Source organism: Heterocephalus glaber, unplaced genomic scaffold (assembly GCF_053883595.1).
Source record: "Heterocephalus glaber isolate CG9 unplaced genomic scaffold, H.glaber_assembly_v1.0 deba00001689, whole genome shotgun sequence".
NCBI lineage: Eukaryota > Metazoa > Chordata > Mammalia > Rodentia > Bathyergidae > Heterocephalus > Heterocephalus glaber.
The window spans coordinates 805,402-820,790 of NW_028258414.1; the positions used below are offsets into that span (position 1 = coordinate 805,402).

Below are 15,389 nucleotides of genomic sequence, written 5' to 3' on the forward strand. Positions count from 1 at the left end.
GCCGCAGGACTGAAGTGGCCCTGGGTGAGTCAATGAATGTGGGAGTGGGTGTGAAGGCCCAAATGCTGCTGAGTACAGTACTGCTGTAGAGTTTGTAAACACTGGGTACTTAGGTTACACTGAACTCATGGAAAGTGTTTTTCTTTAATAATAAACTAGCTTGCTGTAACATTTTTACTTAATAAACTTTTAATTTTTAAACTTTTGAGTTGTGATAACAGCTTAAAACACAAACATATTGTGCAGCTGTACAAAAATAATGTCTTTACATCCTTATTGTCTAAGCATTTTTCAGATTTTAAAATTTGTTTTTTTCTTTCCTTTTTAAACTTTTTATTAAATCCAAGCTACAAAGACTTGTGCTCTCCGAGTTCTACTCAGTGTCAGGATCATCAATGTCACTGTTTCCCACCCCATGTATTGCCCTACCTGGAAGGTCTCTGGCATAGCCGGTGATAGGAAGTCTTCCTCTGGGTCCATCCCACAGGACTGCCCGAAATTTTTCCTGAGGAGCTGTCACTGCCTTCAGAACATGCCTATGGTGCTTTGTTTCTTTTTAAAAAGAGATTTTCTTGCAAGCAGATAATGCATGTGAACATTCCTATTTATTAGTAAAAATCTTTTGGTGTTGCATTCTATGCTTTCAAGTATTTTAAGGACTTATTGAAGTCTGCCAGAGCTGTTGCTAAACTCATTTGACTTTATTGACAGAGGTGTGTGTGGCGGGGGGTGGGGGGGGTGGTTCTTTTTTTCTTATTTTTTTCTTCAGCTAAGCATTCACTAGGCAATACAACCTTTTCAGCTACATTTTATCTCCCCCCCCCATGTAAAACATTGCTTTAAGTTTTAATGTTTATTTCCCCAAGACAGCCTCGCCTGCCCTCTACTTGGATAAATTTTACAAGCTAGTTTTCTGCTGCTTCTAGTTTTAAACTTTAAACATGTTTCCAATGACAAGGAATGTTGCAAAAATACTCTAGTTAACAAAGAGTTATGATCACAAAATAATTTTTATCCATTCTACAGTGTTTCAGAATTACCAGTTGATTTTTAAACACAAAATAGATACAGATGTTAATGGTGGCTAATCTGGTATGTTTCTTATAGCAAACTATTGTTCATGCAACACTTGTGCTCAAAGGGGAAGGCACAGGATTTCCTACAATGAGCCACCTTATATAGAGTTTTTATTTATTTATTTATTTTTATTTTTTTGGTATCGGGGGTTGAACTTGGGACCTTGCACTTGTGAGGCAGGCGGTGGAACCACTGAGTTAAATCCCCAGCCCAAAGAGTTCTTATTTTTACAAATTAATTTATGTCACATTTAATTCAGTGTTCGTAATCTCAAAACTGAGGCGTTATTCTGCTGTTCACTACAAAGCCATTAAGTGGTGCCTGACTCTATCTTCTCTGAGTTGGTGACACCATTATGTCTCATTGACTTTCTTCAGTACTTTTTGTGTATTTTTCTTTATTGTTCACAATACTTTATTATTATATTTTTATTAGTTACATTAGTTATCTCTTGATATGTTAAATTGCCACAAATTTAGTGGCTTAAAATAACACATTTATTTTCTTGAAGTTTCTGTGAGGAATCCAGCATAGCTTCCCTTGCTCTTCTGCTCTAGGGCGTCCCACCAGCCTGTAGGGGTTGTTGGTGAGGACAACATGGGATGAGCTGACTAGACAAGGCTCTGCTGTCAAGCTCACGTGGGTGTCACTGGGATTCTGTTTCTCTGGGTTCTTAACTAAGGCCCTCAGTTTCTTGTTAGCTGTTGACTGCCCTCAGTGTCTTGCTGCATAATACTAAAAATATTGCTTATTCAAGAGATCCTTGGAATTTTGATACCCTGTTTGCTGTTGTTCAGTTGCTTTCCTTAGTATTTAAACTGCCTCTAAATATTTGTATAGTGAATTTTGTGATCACTATCTAAAACTCTGTTCTTTAGTATAGTAAAATTAGATAATTACTACTGACTAGTATGATTTTAGGCCTCTTAACTTTTCTGAAACATTTTTTGCTAATCTTAGCATGCTTGGAAGGTTAAAATAATATTAATAACACTACTAAAATTTATTTGCCATTTCAGTCTTACTGTTTGCTGACTATTCTATGGAGTTTTCTTTTCTTTTCCTTTTTTTTTTGATACCAGGGATCAAACTTGGGACCTTGTGCCTCCAAGGCAGGCACCGGAACCACTGAGCTAAATCCCCAGCCCTAAAAACCTGTTAACTTGAAGTTCACATTTCGAACTTGGGACCTTGCGCTTGCAGGGCAGGTGTCAGAACCACTGAGCTAAATCCCCGGCCATGTATGAAGTTTTCAAAGGTTACACGATAAACGGTGTCAGTGCTTTAACAGTTAAAGGAATGTAAGCTCTTCTGTCCTTGTATTTTATTTTTTTGCAGGTTTAATTTCTAGCATGGAAAATATCAACAAATATATTCCATATAAATAAACCTCTTTGGGCTTCTCATATATTTTAAAAGTATACAGGAGTTCCAAGGCCAAGGATGTTCTGAGAACTTGAGACTAGCTGGCTTAGTGGAAATTATTCCGTTAAATGTCTTATGCTATTGTCAGATTTCCTGGTGCTGGAGGAAAAAAAAAAACTATCTTGAAATAATTAGCTCTCATACTACCTGAAGTTAAATTTGTTCTCTACTGTTCTTCTGATTTGGGGGAAGTTGCTTAGTTTTTATAAGATACAATTTTTTCACATATGAGGTGGGAGAAATGTAGTATTAAATACATAGGTCAGTATAGGTTAAAGTCATAAAATACATGAAAGCTCAACACAGTATTAGAACATAGTAGATACTCAAAAGTTAGCTATGATGATCTTGGTGCCAAAGAGGCTTACTTATTGACACTTGTTTTCTAATTATTGACATTGTTTCAGTTTGCTTTAGGGCGTTCTTGAGCAAGTCTTAATGCTGTTTTCTTTTGTCTGCTTGGCAGTGCTTTCTGCTTTCATATTCCCACTTGGAGTAGTGCTGGTAGTCTGGTCAGTTCATACTCAATCCAAGAAATTTAACTTGGGGCCGAGGATTTAGCTCAGTGGTTTTACCACCTGCCTCAAAAGCAGAAGGTCCTGAGTTCGATCCCTGGTACCAAAAAAAAAAGAAAAGAAATTTAACTTGGAAATTGGAACAGTGATTTGGCTTTTCTTTAAAAATTTCACTGGTCCTGCTGTCCTGCCTCTTAGGCTGATGAGAACTCTGTTAATGCTAATCAAGTAGATCTCATAAGAAAGTTACTCACATTATTATTTTAGCTACTGTTTTTCTTTCAGGCTCTAAGCTCCCTGAAGGCAAAGACTTTTATTCACCCGAATTCTCACACCTAGCACAGTGACTCATGCATTATAGCCAGTAATACAGATGTATACACATGCATTGGCATACTTCCAAGCACACCTTCTATCTTTTTAATTTTGTAAATAACTAGATTAAAATAATAGGAAAAGACAGATAAAAGATGAAAGAGATAGGTCATAGGAAGGAATGAAGTGGGGGGAAAAGCCAAGAGATAGGAAGACAAGATCAATGAATACCAACAAACTTGCCTAGTGGCGTCAGGGGTAGAGATTGGTAGCACACACCGAAAACATTCCCACTCAAAGCAGATGGGCAAAGTAAAATCCTTTTTACTTATTGCTGTTACTGAAGACCATTGTTTGATCACATAAAAATTTGTGCCACTCTTAACCTTAATATCAAAGTGGCACATCTATCAACCGCTCTTAAGAGTTTCATTTGAAAAAAAAAGTACTACTGTGAGCTATTAGTTGTTAAAAGTAGGCTGGTTTCCATTTTTGTATCTGAAAACTATATATAATGTGCAAATATAGTTAACCTTACATTTTTGTAACCAGGTGAACAGTTTTCATTGGTACAAATTCAGTAAAAGCAGTATCAGTTTGTATTAATGTCTGAATTAGAGTGTAGTTTTACTGTTTAGGAAATAGTTATCTTGTTATTTTTACTTTTAATTGTACATGTCCTAGCTGAAACTATTGTAAAGAAGTAAAGCCCCTTACACTTGGTTGACAGTTTGATTTTACTAGGTAGAACATACATAACACACATTGGAGTGGAGTTTCTCCTGATAATGGATCAAGTAGCTATTTCTACTGGATGAAATTGCTGGCTTGTGTTTTAATACCATGTTGTGTGAAGAATACTGTGTTTAATCACGAGTATCTTTTCAAAGAGTGAGAGACATCCCCTGAGAAGCACTCTCAAGTCCATTAGATAGATTCACTTCCCAACTCATGCTCATTCTGAGGAACATATTTTCTAGTAAAGGAGGAGAGGGTGGAGCTGTTTTTATTATATGAATTTTTTTCTTTTTCTGCTTTTATTTTTTATGAGTTCACATAATTTGGTAATAAATTATTAAATAAATGTATCATATGTATGAACTATGATATATTTCTGGACACATGGATAACCACACATTTTCCTCACAATGGGTTTGTTTTCAAATCTAATACATATATTTCAAGCTAGTGAATCAGTTAAACATCTAAGACTTTTTCTGAAAAAATAGTATATTTCTGTTCTGGAGAGCAGCTTGGCAGAATATAGTAAATTTTAAAACGTGCATACTTGTGACTGAGCAATTTTACTCCTAGGTATTAATCCCTAGAGAAATTTACATAAAGATCCCACATTTGTAGAAGGAGACATAAAAAAATGTTTAAATTTATAGCAGCCTTTTTTGTAATAGGGAAAAATTAGAAGCAAACTAAAAGTAATCAAAAGGGGATTGGATGGATGAATTGTGGTATGTTTGTAAATATTCTATAGTAGTGTCATGTATATACTAATGTTACATTTTACCAACATACATCAGTCTTACATAAAGATTGTTAAGCAAATAAAACAAGTATGCTGCTACTTAATAAAAATTTTAAAATAAGTTATAAGTTAGGGATTGTTTATATGATAAAACTATTAAGTAATACATTAAAATAAAAATTTAGGATAGCATTTGTTTTAAAGAATTTTATAGAAGTTTAAATTATATTGGTAATATTTTATTGGTTACGTTGTGGGCACATGGATGTTTATTTGCGTTTCTATATGTCTGAACTAGTTTAGAAACATTTTTAAATTGGAAAAAAAAAAAAGTCAAAATGTTGATGTTCACAATTCCCTGGAGCTAAAAATGGGAGACTTTCCCCCTGCTTAGTTGATGCTATTTTTGTGCATTCTTTATTTTCTAAAATGAGAATATGTTAATCATGTTATAGAAAACACTTGTGGAAAAAAAAAAAGAAAACACTTTTGAAATTCTGTATCTTTTAAAAAAGTAACAAACAGGGGGCTGGGGATTTAGTTCAGTGGTTTTGCTGCTTGCTGCACAAGCGCAAGGACCTGAGTTCGATCCCCAGCACCAAAAAAAAAAGTAACAAATATTCATCTTAAATATTTTGGAAAGTATACACAAGTTAAATGAAAAAAAATCTTTTTTTTTTTTTTGTGACAGGGTCTTGGTGACCTCATGTAGCCCTTACACTCTAGATCCTCCTACCTTTCAAGTACCTGGGATTATGGATGTACACCACTGTGCATGGCTCTGGACACCTTTTATAGTTAATTTTCTAGTCTTTTTTTCTTTAAATTTTACAAAGGTTAAATATAATTACAATACATAGTACTTCCTTGCCTTTATTTCCCCATCTGTTATTAAAAGAAACATTTAACGTACCAGTATCTCAAAATCATTTTAAAATGTGTTCTTGTCCTTAATATAAGAGGACAGTTTTGCTCATGAGTTGACATTCCTTTTTCATAGTGCATGAATTTTCATAAGTTATGTTGTTCTTGTGTTTGATTTATTTTAGTTGATATCATAAATATCAGTATTTTAATAATAACAGTCATAATACTGTTGATTTATAGTAGTAAAAGTTATAAGCCTTGAATTATGTAAAATCTGCTTGGAAACAGCCCAAGAGCCCATCACTGGAAACTGGATAAAGAAGATGTGGTTTTTTTTTTTTTTATAAAATGGAGTACTACTCAGCCATAAAGAACGAGAAACTAGAAACATTTATAGCTATATGGATGCACATTGAGGCCGTCCTCTTAAGTGAAATAAACAGGACACATAGGTGTAAATACCGAATAGTTTCTCTAGTGTGAGGAACTGAAAGTGTAATTAAGGATTAAAATGATTAAAACGAATAATTGACAATTTGAAATAGGAAGAAAAGGTTCAAAGGGGTAAGGGTGGCAGGAGGGGAAGGGGAGAGATCAGAGTTATAGGCTGGAATCTGAAAAGAATCCATATATACATTGTGTTTAAAACTATAGGAAGAGATGTAGATAGAGACTAGGCTGGAGTTCATCAGTGGGTTGGGAAGGAAGAGTCACTGAGATCAAAGAGAAGGGTGTGTTTCCAGAAGAAGCTCATACAACTATGTACAGCACACAGTACTTGATAGTGTGATAAATGACTGTTATTGTTTTAGGTGCTTATCATAACATGCTGTGCTTTTCATCCTTTAGAGCATAATCCTACTTATATGAAAGAGTTTACTGTAAAACAGTGTGCTACTAATGCCAGTGGTAGCCTCAGGGTATCTCGTGTTTAACTGCCTTTTTGGATAATATTAAGGGGCCATCACAGGTGATTGACGTATACCTTCTCAGTTTGCACTTAGAAGTTGGCACTCAGTGTGGTACTTTGCGATACACACGGATGAAACTGCCTAATAACATATTTCTCAGATTATATTTCCATCACATGTCACATGACTGTATTGAAATTTAAATTTAAAAAAATTTGGCCTATGTGGAGTCTATTAGCTAATTAGAATTTTTTTTCAGACCGCTATTTGTTTCAATACTAGTTTTGAAAATCTAAAACAAATAACATCCTTTGATATCTTGTTAATGCTTGAGATTTTTTTTTAAATTATATGGAAAAATGTTTAAGTATTTTTCAGTTTTGCTTTGGTTGAGTTCTATTATATTTGAATATTATTAGAGTTTTTCCCCTTGCATTGCTTTTCTTTGAATAATTTTAATTTATATATATATGTGTGTGTGTGTGTGTTTAGTGAATGATAATAAAGTTATACATTTTTAAAAATTATGTAAAATCTGAGAGGTTTAGGGTTTTTTCTGAGGGGGAACTAACACTTTAGCTGTTTTACTTATTTTTACCTGGGTAGGTGTAGTATGTGATAGGCAGGTTTATGAATGTCATGTGTGTGTTATGGATAGCAAATGTGAGCTCTTTAGGATTTGATGGTGCTAGAGGTAGTAGCAAAAGCCTGTGGTTACTGGTTTAAACCAGTGAGATAAGTTATTCCTTATCAGCAGGCTTTCTGATTACTACTGTTGCTCTGTGGAGAAACTGACAGAGTTTATAGTAACTGAAGTGCTAAAACATTTTCAATACTTCATAGCTGAAACCTCTCATCCCTCTGTTCTTTACTGCGAACCTCCTGTGTATGCACCAGCCATTGTTTGGAGGATTCATTTATGAAAATTTCAAGCACAGTGACTTCATTCTCAGAATTTATAAAACACGACGATATTTACCTGGCAGGATAATAATAATGGCCGGTATTTATTATGTGTTTACTATGTGCTGGAAACTTTTTCAGGTCATGCATATATTAGCTCTTATAATATTTTTGGAGCCTCCTGTGAAGTAAGATTATTATCATCCCTACTTTACAAATAAGGAAATCAAGACAAGAAAGATTAATTTGCTCCAAGTCATACAGTTTAGGATGTGGCAAAGATAGAATTCAGATCTGCTAGTCTGGCTCTGAGAATTTCACATTTATCCACTATGCTGTAGTGTACTGTGCAATTATAACAGGTAATTATGGCATAATTTAAATGGATAATTAAATAGGCAGTTTCAGTAAGTGTGAGCAAGGCTGGGATGGAAATGCTGACTGTTGTAAGAGCACTGCCTGAGCACACCTGATGTGTTATTGTTGCTTTTCTGACAAAGTAAATCTTTCTGGTAAAAGCCCTTTTCCCCCCATTTTCAACATTGGAAAGAATTAGAGTATTTTAAAATAGAACTAGACAATGGTTTCATACTAAGAGATAAAAAGATGGGTTAAAAAGACCACAATTCTATTCTGAACTTGGGAAAGTCTTCTCATGGTTATGCTTGTTTATGGGTTGGATGAAATATATTTTTAAGATGAGCTATTTAAGGAATTAAACCTAAGGGTAGTAGTGCACATCTGTGGTTCCACCTACTTGGCAAGCTGACCAAAAAAAAAACAAGAGAGAGAGAAAGGATTACTTGAGTCCCAGAGTTCGGGGCCTCTTGGGTAAAATAGCAAGACCTTATTCTCTAACTACATGTATATACATGCATATACATAAGAAATTAAAAATTAACTGAAAGAAAACATGTTTTTATTTTCATGGTACTAGGAATTGAACTCAGGGCATCACGCATGAGGGGCAACCATGCTCCCACTGAGCTACATCCTTAGCTTTTTTTATTTTTTTGTTTTGTGACAAGGTCTTGCTAAATTGTCCAGTCTGGCCTTGAGCTTGTGATCCTCCTGGCCCACCCTCCAGAGTAGCTGAGTTTACAGGTATATGCTACCACACCCAGCCTAGGTCTTACATTTTAGAAGTAACAAACCAGAGGAGACTATAACTATATACTGTAAAGAGTGCTAGATTTGCTGTGGTAGGGTCTGTTTGTGCACCCGCGCACATGTGTGTTGCTGAAAATTGAACCCAGGGCCTGGTACATGCTAGGCAAAGTGCTGTGCCACTGGGTTACAGCCCCAGGCCTTTTTTACTTTTTGTATTCTGAGACTTGGTCGCTAAGTTGCCCAAGCTGGCCTTGAATTTGAGAGCCTCCTGCCTCAGCCTCTCAAATAAGTAGCTATGAGTACAGGTGTGCAGCATTATACCTGGCAGGTTTTATTTTGTTTGCTGTGAGAAAAGAAGAGATTTGACTGGTTACGTGCTAGATTCGTTTAAATATGGAAGCAACTTTGCTTGATCACTTTGTGTCTGTTGTGGTAGTGTAGCAGAGATTAACATTTCTACATTTCTACATAACAAAATTACTATGGGGAACATTATGAAATACATTTTTTTTTAACTGGGGATCAAACTCAGGACTTTGCGCTTGACAGGTAGGCTCAGTGCCACTGAGCTAAATCCCCGGCCCATGAAATACATTTTATTGAAAGCTTTTATGAAGTGTTGTTTACTCATAGATGAAACTGTTTATAAATTTATGAATTAGTAATTTAGGTAGGTTTTAAGTATAGAATTCAACAGTTTTTATAGTCTTTCCATGTATCACCATTTATTAATAACTTATCAAGTATTAGTCTCAAGTGTTTTTACTATTAACATGAGATGCAGGGCCAAGGATTTAGCTCAGTGGTTTCACCGCCTGCTGCGCAAGCGCAAAGACCTGAGTTCGATCCTGGGTACCAAAAAACAAACAAACAAACATGAGATGCAAATAGTAATTTTTAAGAATGTGTTTGGAAATGTTTTTGTGGTCAGTAGCGTAATGTGGCTAAAAGCTAGCATAATAGATAATTCTGATGGTACTGCTTTATCCTCCATAATGTAAATGGCCTCACACATGAAAAGTCTCATTTTTGTTATTTTCATGATGATATAAATATTACAGAATTCAGATCTTAATTAGAAGCCTCAGATATCAAGTTTGATCTCTTTCATTAGTGTAATAACTTTTGCAATGCTAGGGTCATACCCAAGACTTTGCACATGCTAGGCCAGTGTTCTACCATCAAGCCACATCCCCAGCACCTAGTATAGTAACTTTCTATCAGTTTAAAATGTGTACTGTGACAGTTTTGTATTTCTAGACCTCACTGCTTCACTTCCTTTATATACCAAAATTAAGGTAGCATCCATTTGCCAGTCCAACTGACTGATCTGCTTGAGGAAATAAATCTTAGCTGGTACTTGCTTGGCTTTGTTCTGTCCTTGTCACAAAACCACTCCTGTTATGGCTTGTATCTAGATGTCCCTCCAAAGTCTTATGTGGTCATAGGTGGGCTTTTGGGAGTTGGCTGGATCTAGGATGTGTGCTGCTGAGATCAAGGATGCAATGCTGAGAGTGATTTACAGGTGTGATGCTATGATTCATGGTGTGGGTGTTACCCGCCCAAGGGCCTGGATAAAATACAAGAGACAGAAAGAGAGTCACTGGTCATCACTTGTGGCTTGCTTACTGCTTACTGCCTTCTGCCTGCCCTGCTTTGCCATGAACTGTTTATCATCTGTAATATTGATTGGTGCCAGCTGAGTATGGACTGAAACCTCTATAAACTGTGACCTACAATAAACCTTTCTTCCTTTAACTTGGGGTATCTGCTATTTTGTCTCAGCAATGAGAAAAGTAAAACAATTCCCTTAAGCTTGTCGTCTTCCTGTTGTGTTCTCCAGCCTGCCTTGGAGGGTCCTGCTTTATTTTTGCCTTGCCTCCCTACTGTTTTGTCAGCCCTGTGAGTGCAGTGGTGCCAGTGCTCTTCCCTTTGTTTTTTGCACTTCCAGGCAGTCACGCTCAGTCTGTAACTGTGATAGTTGAGAAATATGCAATATAGGCTCCCAGTCACCTAACCCATCTCTTTTCATTGAGGCTCTATTTGACAGTCAGCTTCTAATTAAAAATATATAGATGACTATATACATACATAAACATTTTTGTTGCTCTAATTGCTTTGGATTTTTCCTTAGCTGTGATGCTTATCCTGAATTTTTACTTTGCTGGAAATTTCTGTTGTCTTAATGAGTTTCTTGTGAGGATGGGGTGGGAGGGTACCCAGCTGTCATCTATCTATACTTGTACTTTTCCTCCCTGTATGTAAAGGAGATATGTATTTCCAGATTGTCTTAAGATCTTGCTACTGGGAAGGTAGTCCATGGCCAGGAGCATCATCTGTTTGTTAAAAATACAGACTCTCAGCCCTACCCAGATGTCATGTCATCATCTGTTTTTTTAAACAATAGGAATTCGAAAGATTGAGGAGCACTGTGCTAAGTATCATCTGTAACTTTTAGAACTGATCTCAAACGTGTGACTTGTCATTTTATTTAAGTGATTGTAAATAAGTTTGTAAATATTCATCTTGTTCACTAAAAGTTATCTTCTGCATAAATATCATTACTGCTATGTGGAAGCAATGACAAGAGTAGTTTCAGTCTTTCAAGTGAAATTTTATGTATAGATCTAAAAATAATACTCAACATTTGTGAGTCTAATCGCTGTTCCTTCCCCTAGTACCAATTTGCATCTGTAGAGGATCTGTCCCTTTTTTGCTACTACAGCAGTAGCTTTAAAGAAAATTGTGTTCATTAAGATGAACCTCCGGCCGGGGATTTAGCTCACTGCTTCTGTCGCCTGCCTTGAAAGTGCAAGGTCCCAAGTTCGATCCCCAGTACCAGAAAAAAGAAAAAAAGATGAACTTCTAAGGTGCAGGAAAAATATTTAAATTTCTATTTAATTTTTATCTTGAATGTAAAAATTATTCCTTACTAATAATTATGAGTAGACACATACTGAAGACCCATATTCAAATCTAGCTGATACATGGAAAAAAAAGTTTATTCTGTGGTGCAGTGTGACAGTTCCAATTCTTAAAAGTAGAACTTTCTAGGAACAGCTCATCATAGGGATACAATCTTGTAATAAATTCTGTAATATGTCCTGCAGGATGTGAGTGTGTATAGATAAACAACAGTATGTGTATACACACACACAACAGTATAGTATGTAGAGTTGTTTGTGTAGTTGTCAGTAAAGTATCTGTTGTTTTCTGAGCAATCTGGCTTTTGATTATCATGTTAAATGGTAATTTCTAAACTTAATGATCTGTGTGTGTACAGTAATTTGATGACACCAAAGATGTTAATTTTAGGGTTTTTTTTACTGGCTTAGGAAATAATATTTTAAAAACCTTGTCCTATTTATAGTTCTTAAGGGAAAAAGTTCATTTTATTGTTCTCAAGAAGGAAGAAAAGAACATAATAAATTTTGATCATTCTTTTTCATTCTCATGGATTCTGAACAATGTAGCGCACCTACACACATTACAATTCACATTTTTCTAGAATAGTATTATTTTATCATGATAAGCAATATTTCAGAGACTGTTTTATAAGTTTTGATGTCTTGTTTTGACCCTGGGCCTTAGAATGACATGGAAGGGTGGCAGAGAGAATACCCAGATACAAATGAGATGGCAGTATGTCATTTAGCTCTTTAACAGTGTTTGTTTTAAGTCTAAAACTGACCTCTTGAAGTTTTTTTCTAGGAGCCTTTCTATTTTGTATATACCTTTTATTGCATATATGCAGTATATGGTTGTGCAGTTATCATAGGACACCCTTATGGTCATAACCAAGTTGTAAATGTCACTAAGATACTTTTTGAATGTCTATCACATGTGTATCAGTGATTCTAAAGTAGATAAAAATGAAATAGATTCATTTGGGAGTTAGCACTCTTACAAAATTGGTTTTAAAAGTGAACAGCAGAAGGAATTCTGTCATGGCATCCAGTTGTAACAATTCCAGTTATTTAGCCTTAGGTTTTTAGCCCTCTGGTTGAAATAATGGTGTTCCTATGAAGATAGTGAGGCCTGTTTCAAACCTATTCATGTCTTTTTAAATTAAGCCTGCACCCTGGATAATGATAAATTTTCAGTGATTGATGATATTTTAGCCCCAGGATGCTTTCTGGTTTCTGTGAGCCAGGACGATTTTCACTCTTACCTTAACCACTTGTAAATTTTTCTCCCTTTGACTGTGATAGATTTTAAATTGGCAGAAGGGTGGATATCACCTGCAGTTTTAATAAACTAGTATTCAAAGCCTTGTTTAGAAATAGAATGATTTTGGGGGTGAATCTGTACATTGTGTAAGAGAACCAGGACAGGGTTTAATCCTTAGGGATTTTGTAAACTTTATTCCCCCTGCTTTGCTTTTAAAAACCATGTGTTGAGCAATAAAGAGAAATTTTTAATAACAGCTATTGTGAAATAATAGCACTAGCTTTATTGTTTTCATGGTGTTTGCAGTTTCATTTTTCAGACTTCAGAATTTAATTGAGCTATTTTTATTACATGTTTTCATTTTTGCATTGTTTAGATTTTGTGAGTGTATCTTGTTACACTAGTATTAAATGGAGGTATAAACAGACCTTTTTTGTTAAATATTTGTTTGCCGCTTATAAAATGATTTCCAGCATATTGATTGTAAATTATTCTTAATATTTTAGATTCAACTTGTAATTGCCTAACCCTTTGTAAAGCATGGGGGCAGAGAAATAGGAAAATAGATAAAAGCATTTTCCCAGTTTATTACAACCAAAAGTATTTTTTCTTAGTCCATCCTTTACTTTTTAATTATCCACAGAACTTTCCTTTGGGACATAATGAGATCTCAGAGATTTTAGTAATAGTTTATAGAATATTTATAGCCCTTCTCATATCCACTCACTTTGAAAACATGGAACTCAGAGTTAGTGTTTGTTTTCAGAAATCTGTTTTTCTTTTAAGAATTAAAAAAAGTTTGTGAGGGCCGGGGATTTAGCTCAGTGGTTCGGCTGCTTGCCTCGCAAGCCCAAGGTCCCGAGTTTGATCCCTGGTACCAAAAAAAAAAGTTCGTGATTTTACTTTAAAACTTTAAGAGGTATGAAAGGTTTTTCAAATAATGAACAAGAAACTTGTTTAGGAAGGACTTTTTTACATCTGTATATTAACTAGCTGAATGTCATTGTACTCAGCAAGGCTGCTAAATAATCTCTTTAATACTCTGGTCTTTTTCCCCCCCTAGGGTTTTACAGACAGCCCTCATTACAGTGATCACTTGAATGACAGTCGATTAGGAGCCCATGAAGGCTTGTCCCCAACACCCTTCATGAACTCAAATCTGATGGGTAAGTCTGTGACTGTCTGCAAATAGTCTGCTCAAAGCCTCTGTGGTCAGGGAAGTTTTTTTATTCCCCTGTCCAAAAAGGACACGTAAGTATCTAGAAGGATGTTCCCAAGTATATGGAGGCCTTTCAGAGATTTCTATCTTCAGCTTGAGCCAGCATCAGAAAGTGGAGGCCTCTTAGAGCACCATTGTTATTGGTGCTAAAAAAAGGAATTAGCAATGTTTTAACTGCCATTTTTTGCAGTGTCTTGGTGTGACCTCAGGCATTACATGTTTTCTGTTTTTTGGGATAGAAAAGCACTATTTCAGAGACATTGTGTTTACTATTTGTCTTAACAGCTGTATGTATATGGTAAGGAAAAATGCAACAGAATAGTGATTTTAGGCAAATTTTAATCAGATTGGGCTGTGTTTTTGATACTGTTTAATTAAAACTTAATCGTACCCTTAGATTGTTATAGAATTTATGTTAAGCTCTTGAGTTAAATTGAGGTTGTTTAAAGTTTCAGTCTGCAAAAGTGAAGTGCACTTTGAAAGTATGACCTGTGACCTACACCTTTATGTTTTGGTAAAACCTTTATGTGAGTCATTCTTTCTCTCCCTACCTGCTCTTTCTCAAATGAAAGTTTAAAGTTGTTCAGTCTCAAGCCCAAGTTCTTTTTGTTTGCCCCAGCTTGGATGCCTTTAAAAAAAAAAAGGCATTTATTTGATCTTTTGGTAAAACCTAATTCAAAAGAATCTCTGTGCTTTATGACATTATTTTTCCTTCTGGCTTATGCTGTGGCTGAGCACATTACAAAGGTTTTATTTAATCTGTTTTAGTGATTGTCACTGGTGTCATGTAAACATGGAAGGTTTGTGTGATGACGTTGATTTCATTACTTTATTTCTTAAAGACATGACCTATTTTCTCCTTTTGAGACACAGCCATGCTAAGCTAAGTGGATTATTCAAATCCAAAATCTTGATGGTATGTAGATTCTTTATACTAAATGAATTTGCTCTGCACAGTCTATGGTTCTCTTATCCTCCATAGTAATGGGGAGGCAAAGAGGAAGAGTCTGATATTCTAGTGTGGATGTTGCCTAAGGAATTAACAGTTTAAAGCTAGAATCATTGAATATGATCCAAGAGTTAAAAAAAAAAATCTAATCAGCAGTAAAACCTGTTTTTAAAATCACAGTTTGTTTCAACATAAGCACAAATGAAAATCATGATATAATATTATTCCCGGTAAAAATTAGAATTAAATTTAAAATAAAATCACTACTTGGCCAGGGGAATCTTTGTGATTTAGTTTTAGATTTTCTTTTGAGCTTATCATCGAAGTAAAATAGATTCGGAACTTCAAATAAATTCCTTTTCACATTATAAATGTTCTCTTAAGATTTGATTTATACTATGTATAGAAGGAGAAATTTAAGTCAGTATTTCTATGGGTTTGAATTATA

At 35.2% G+C, this 15,389-nt stretch overlaps 1 protein-coding gene across 12 annotated transcripts in view; it reads left to right on the top strand.

Annotated features, from left to right (window-relative positions):
• Nucleotides 1-15,389, top strand: part of Tcf12 (transcription factor 12) — a 384,470-nt gene that overhangs the window by 183,355 nt on the left and 185,726 nt on the right. For all 12 annotated transcript variants that reach the window (XM_087199164.1, XM_021237170.2, XM_021237171.2 and 9 more), the window contains one exon: nt 13,837-13,939. In XM_087199164.1, coding sequence (XP_087055290.1) covers nt 13,837-13,939 — 103 coding nt within the window. The remainder of the gene's footprint in view (nt 1-13,836; nt 13,940-15,389) is intronic.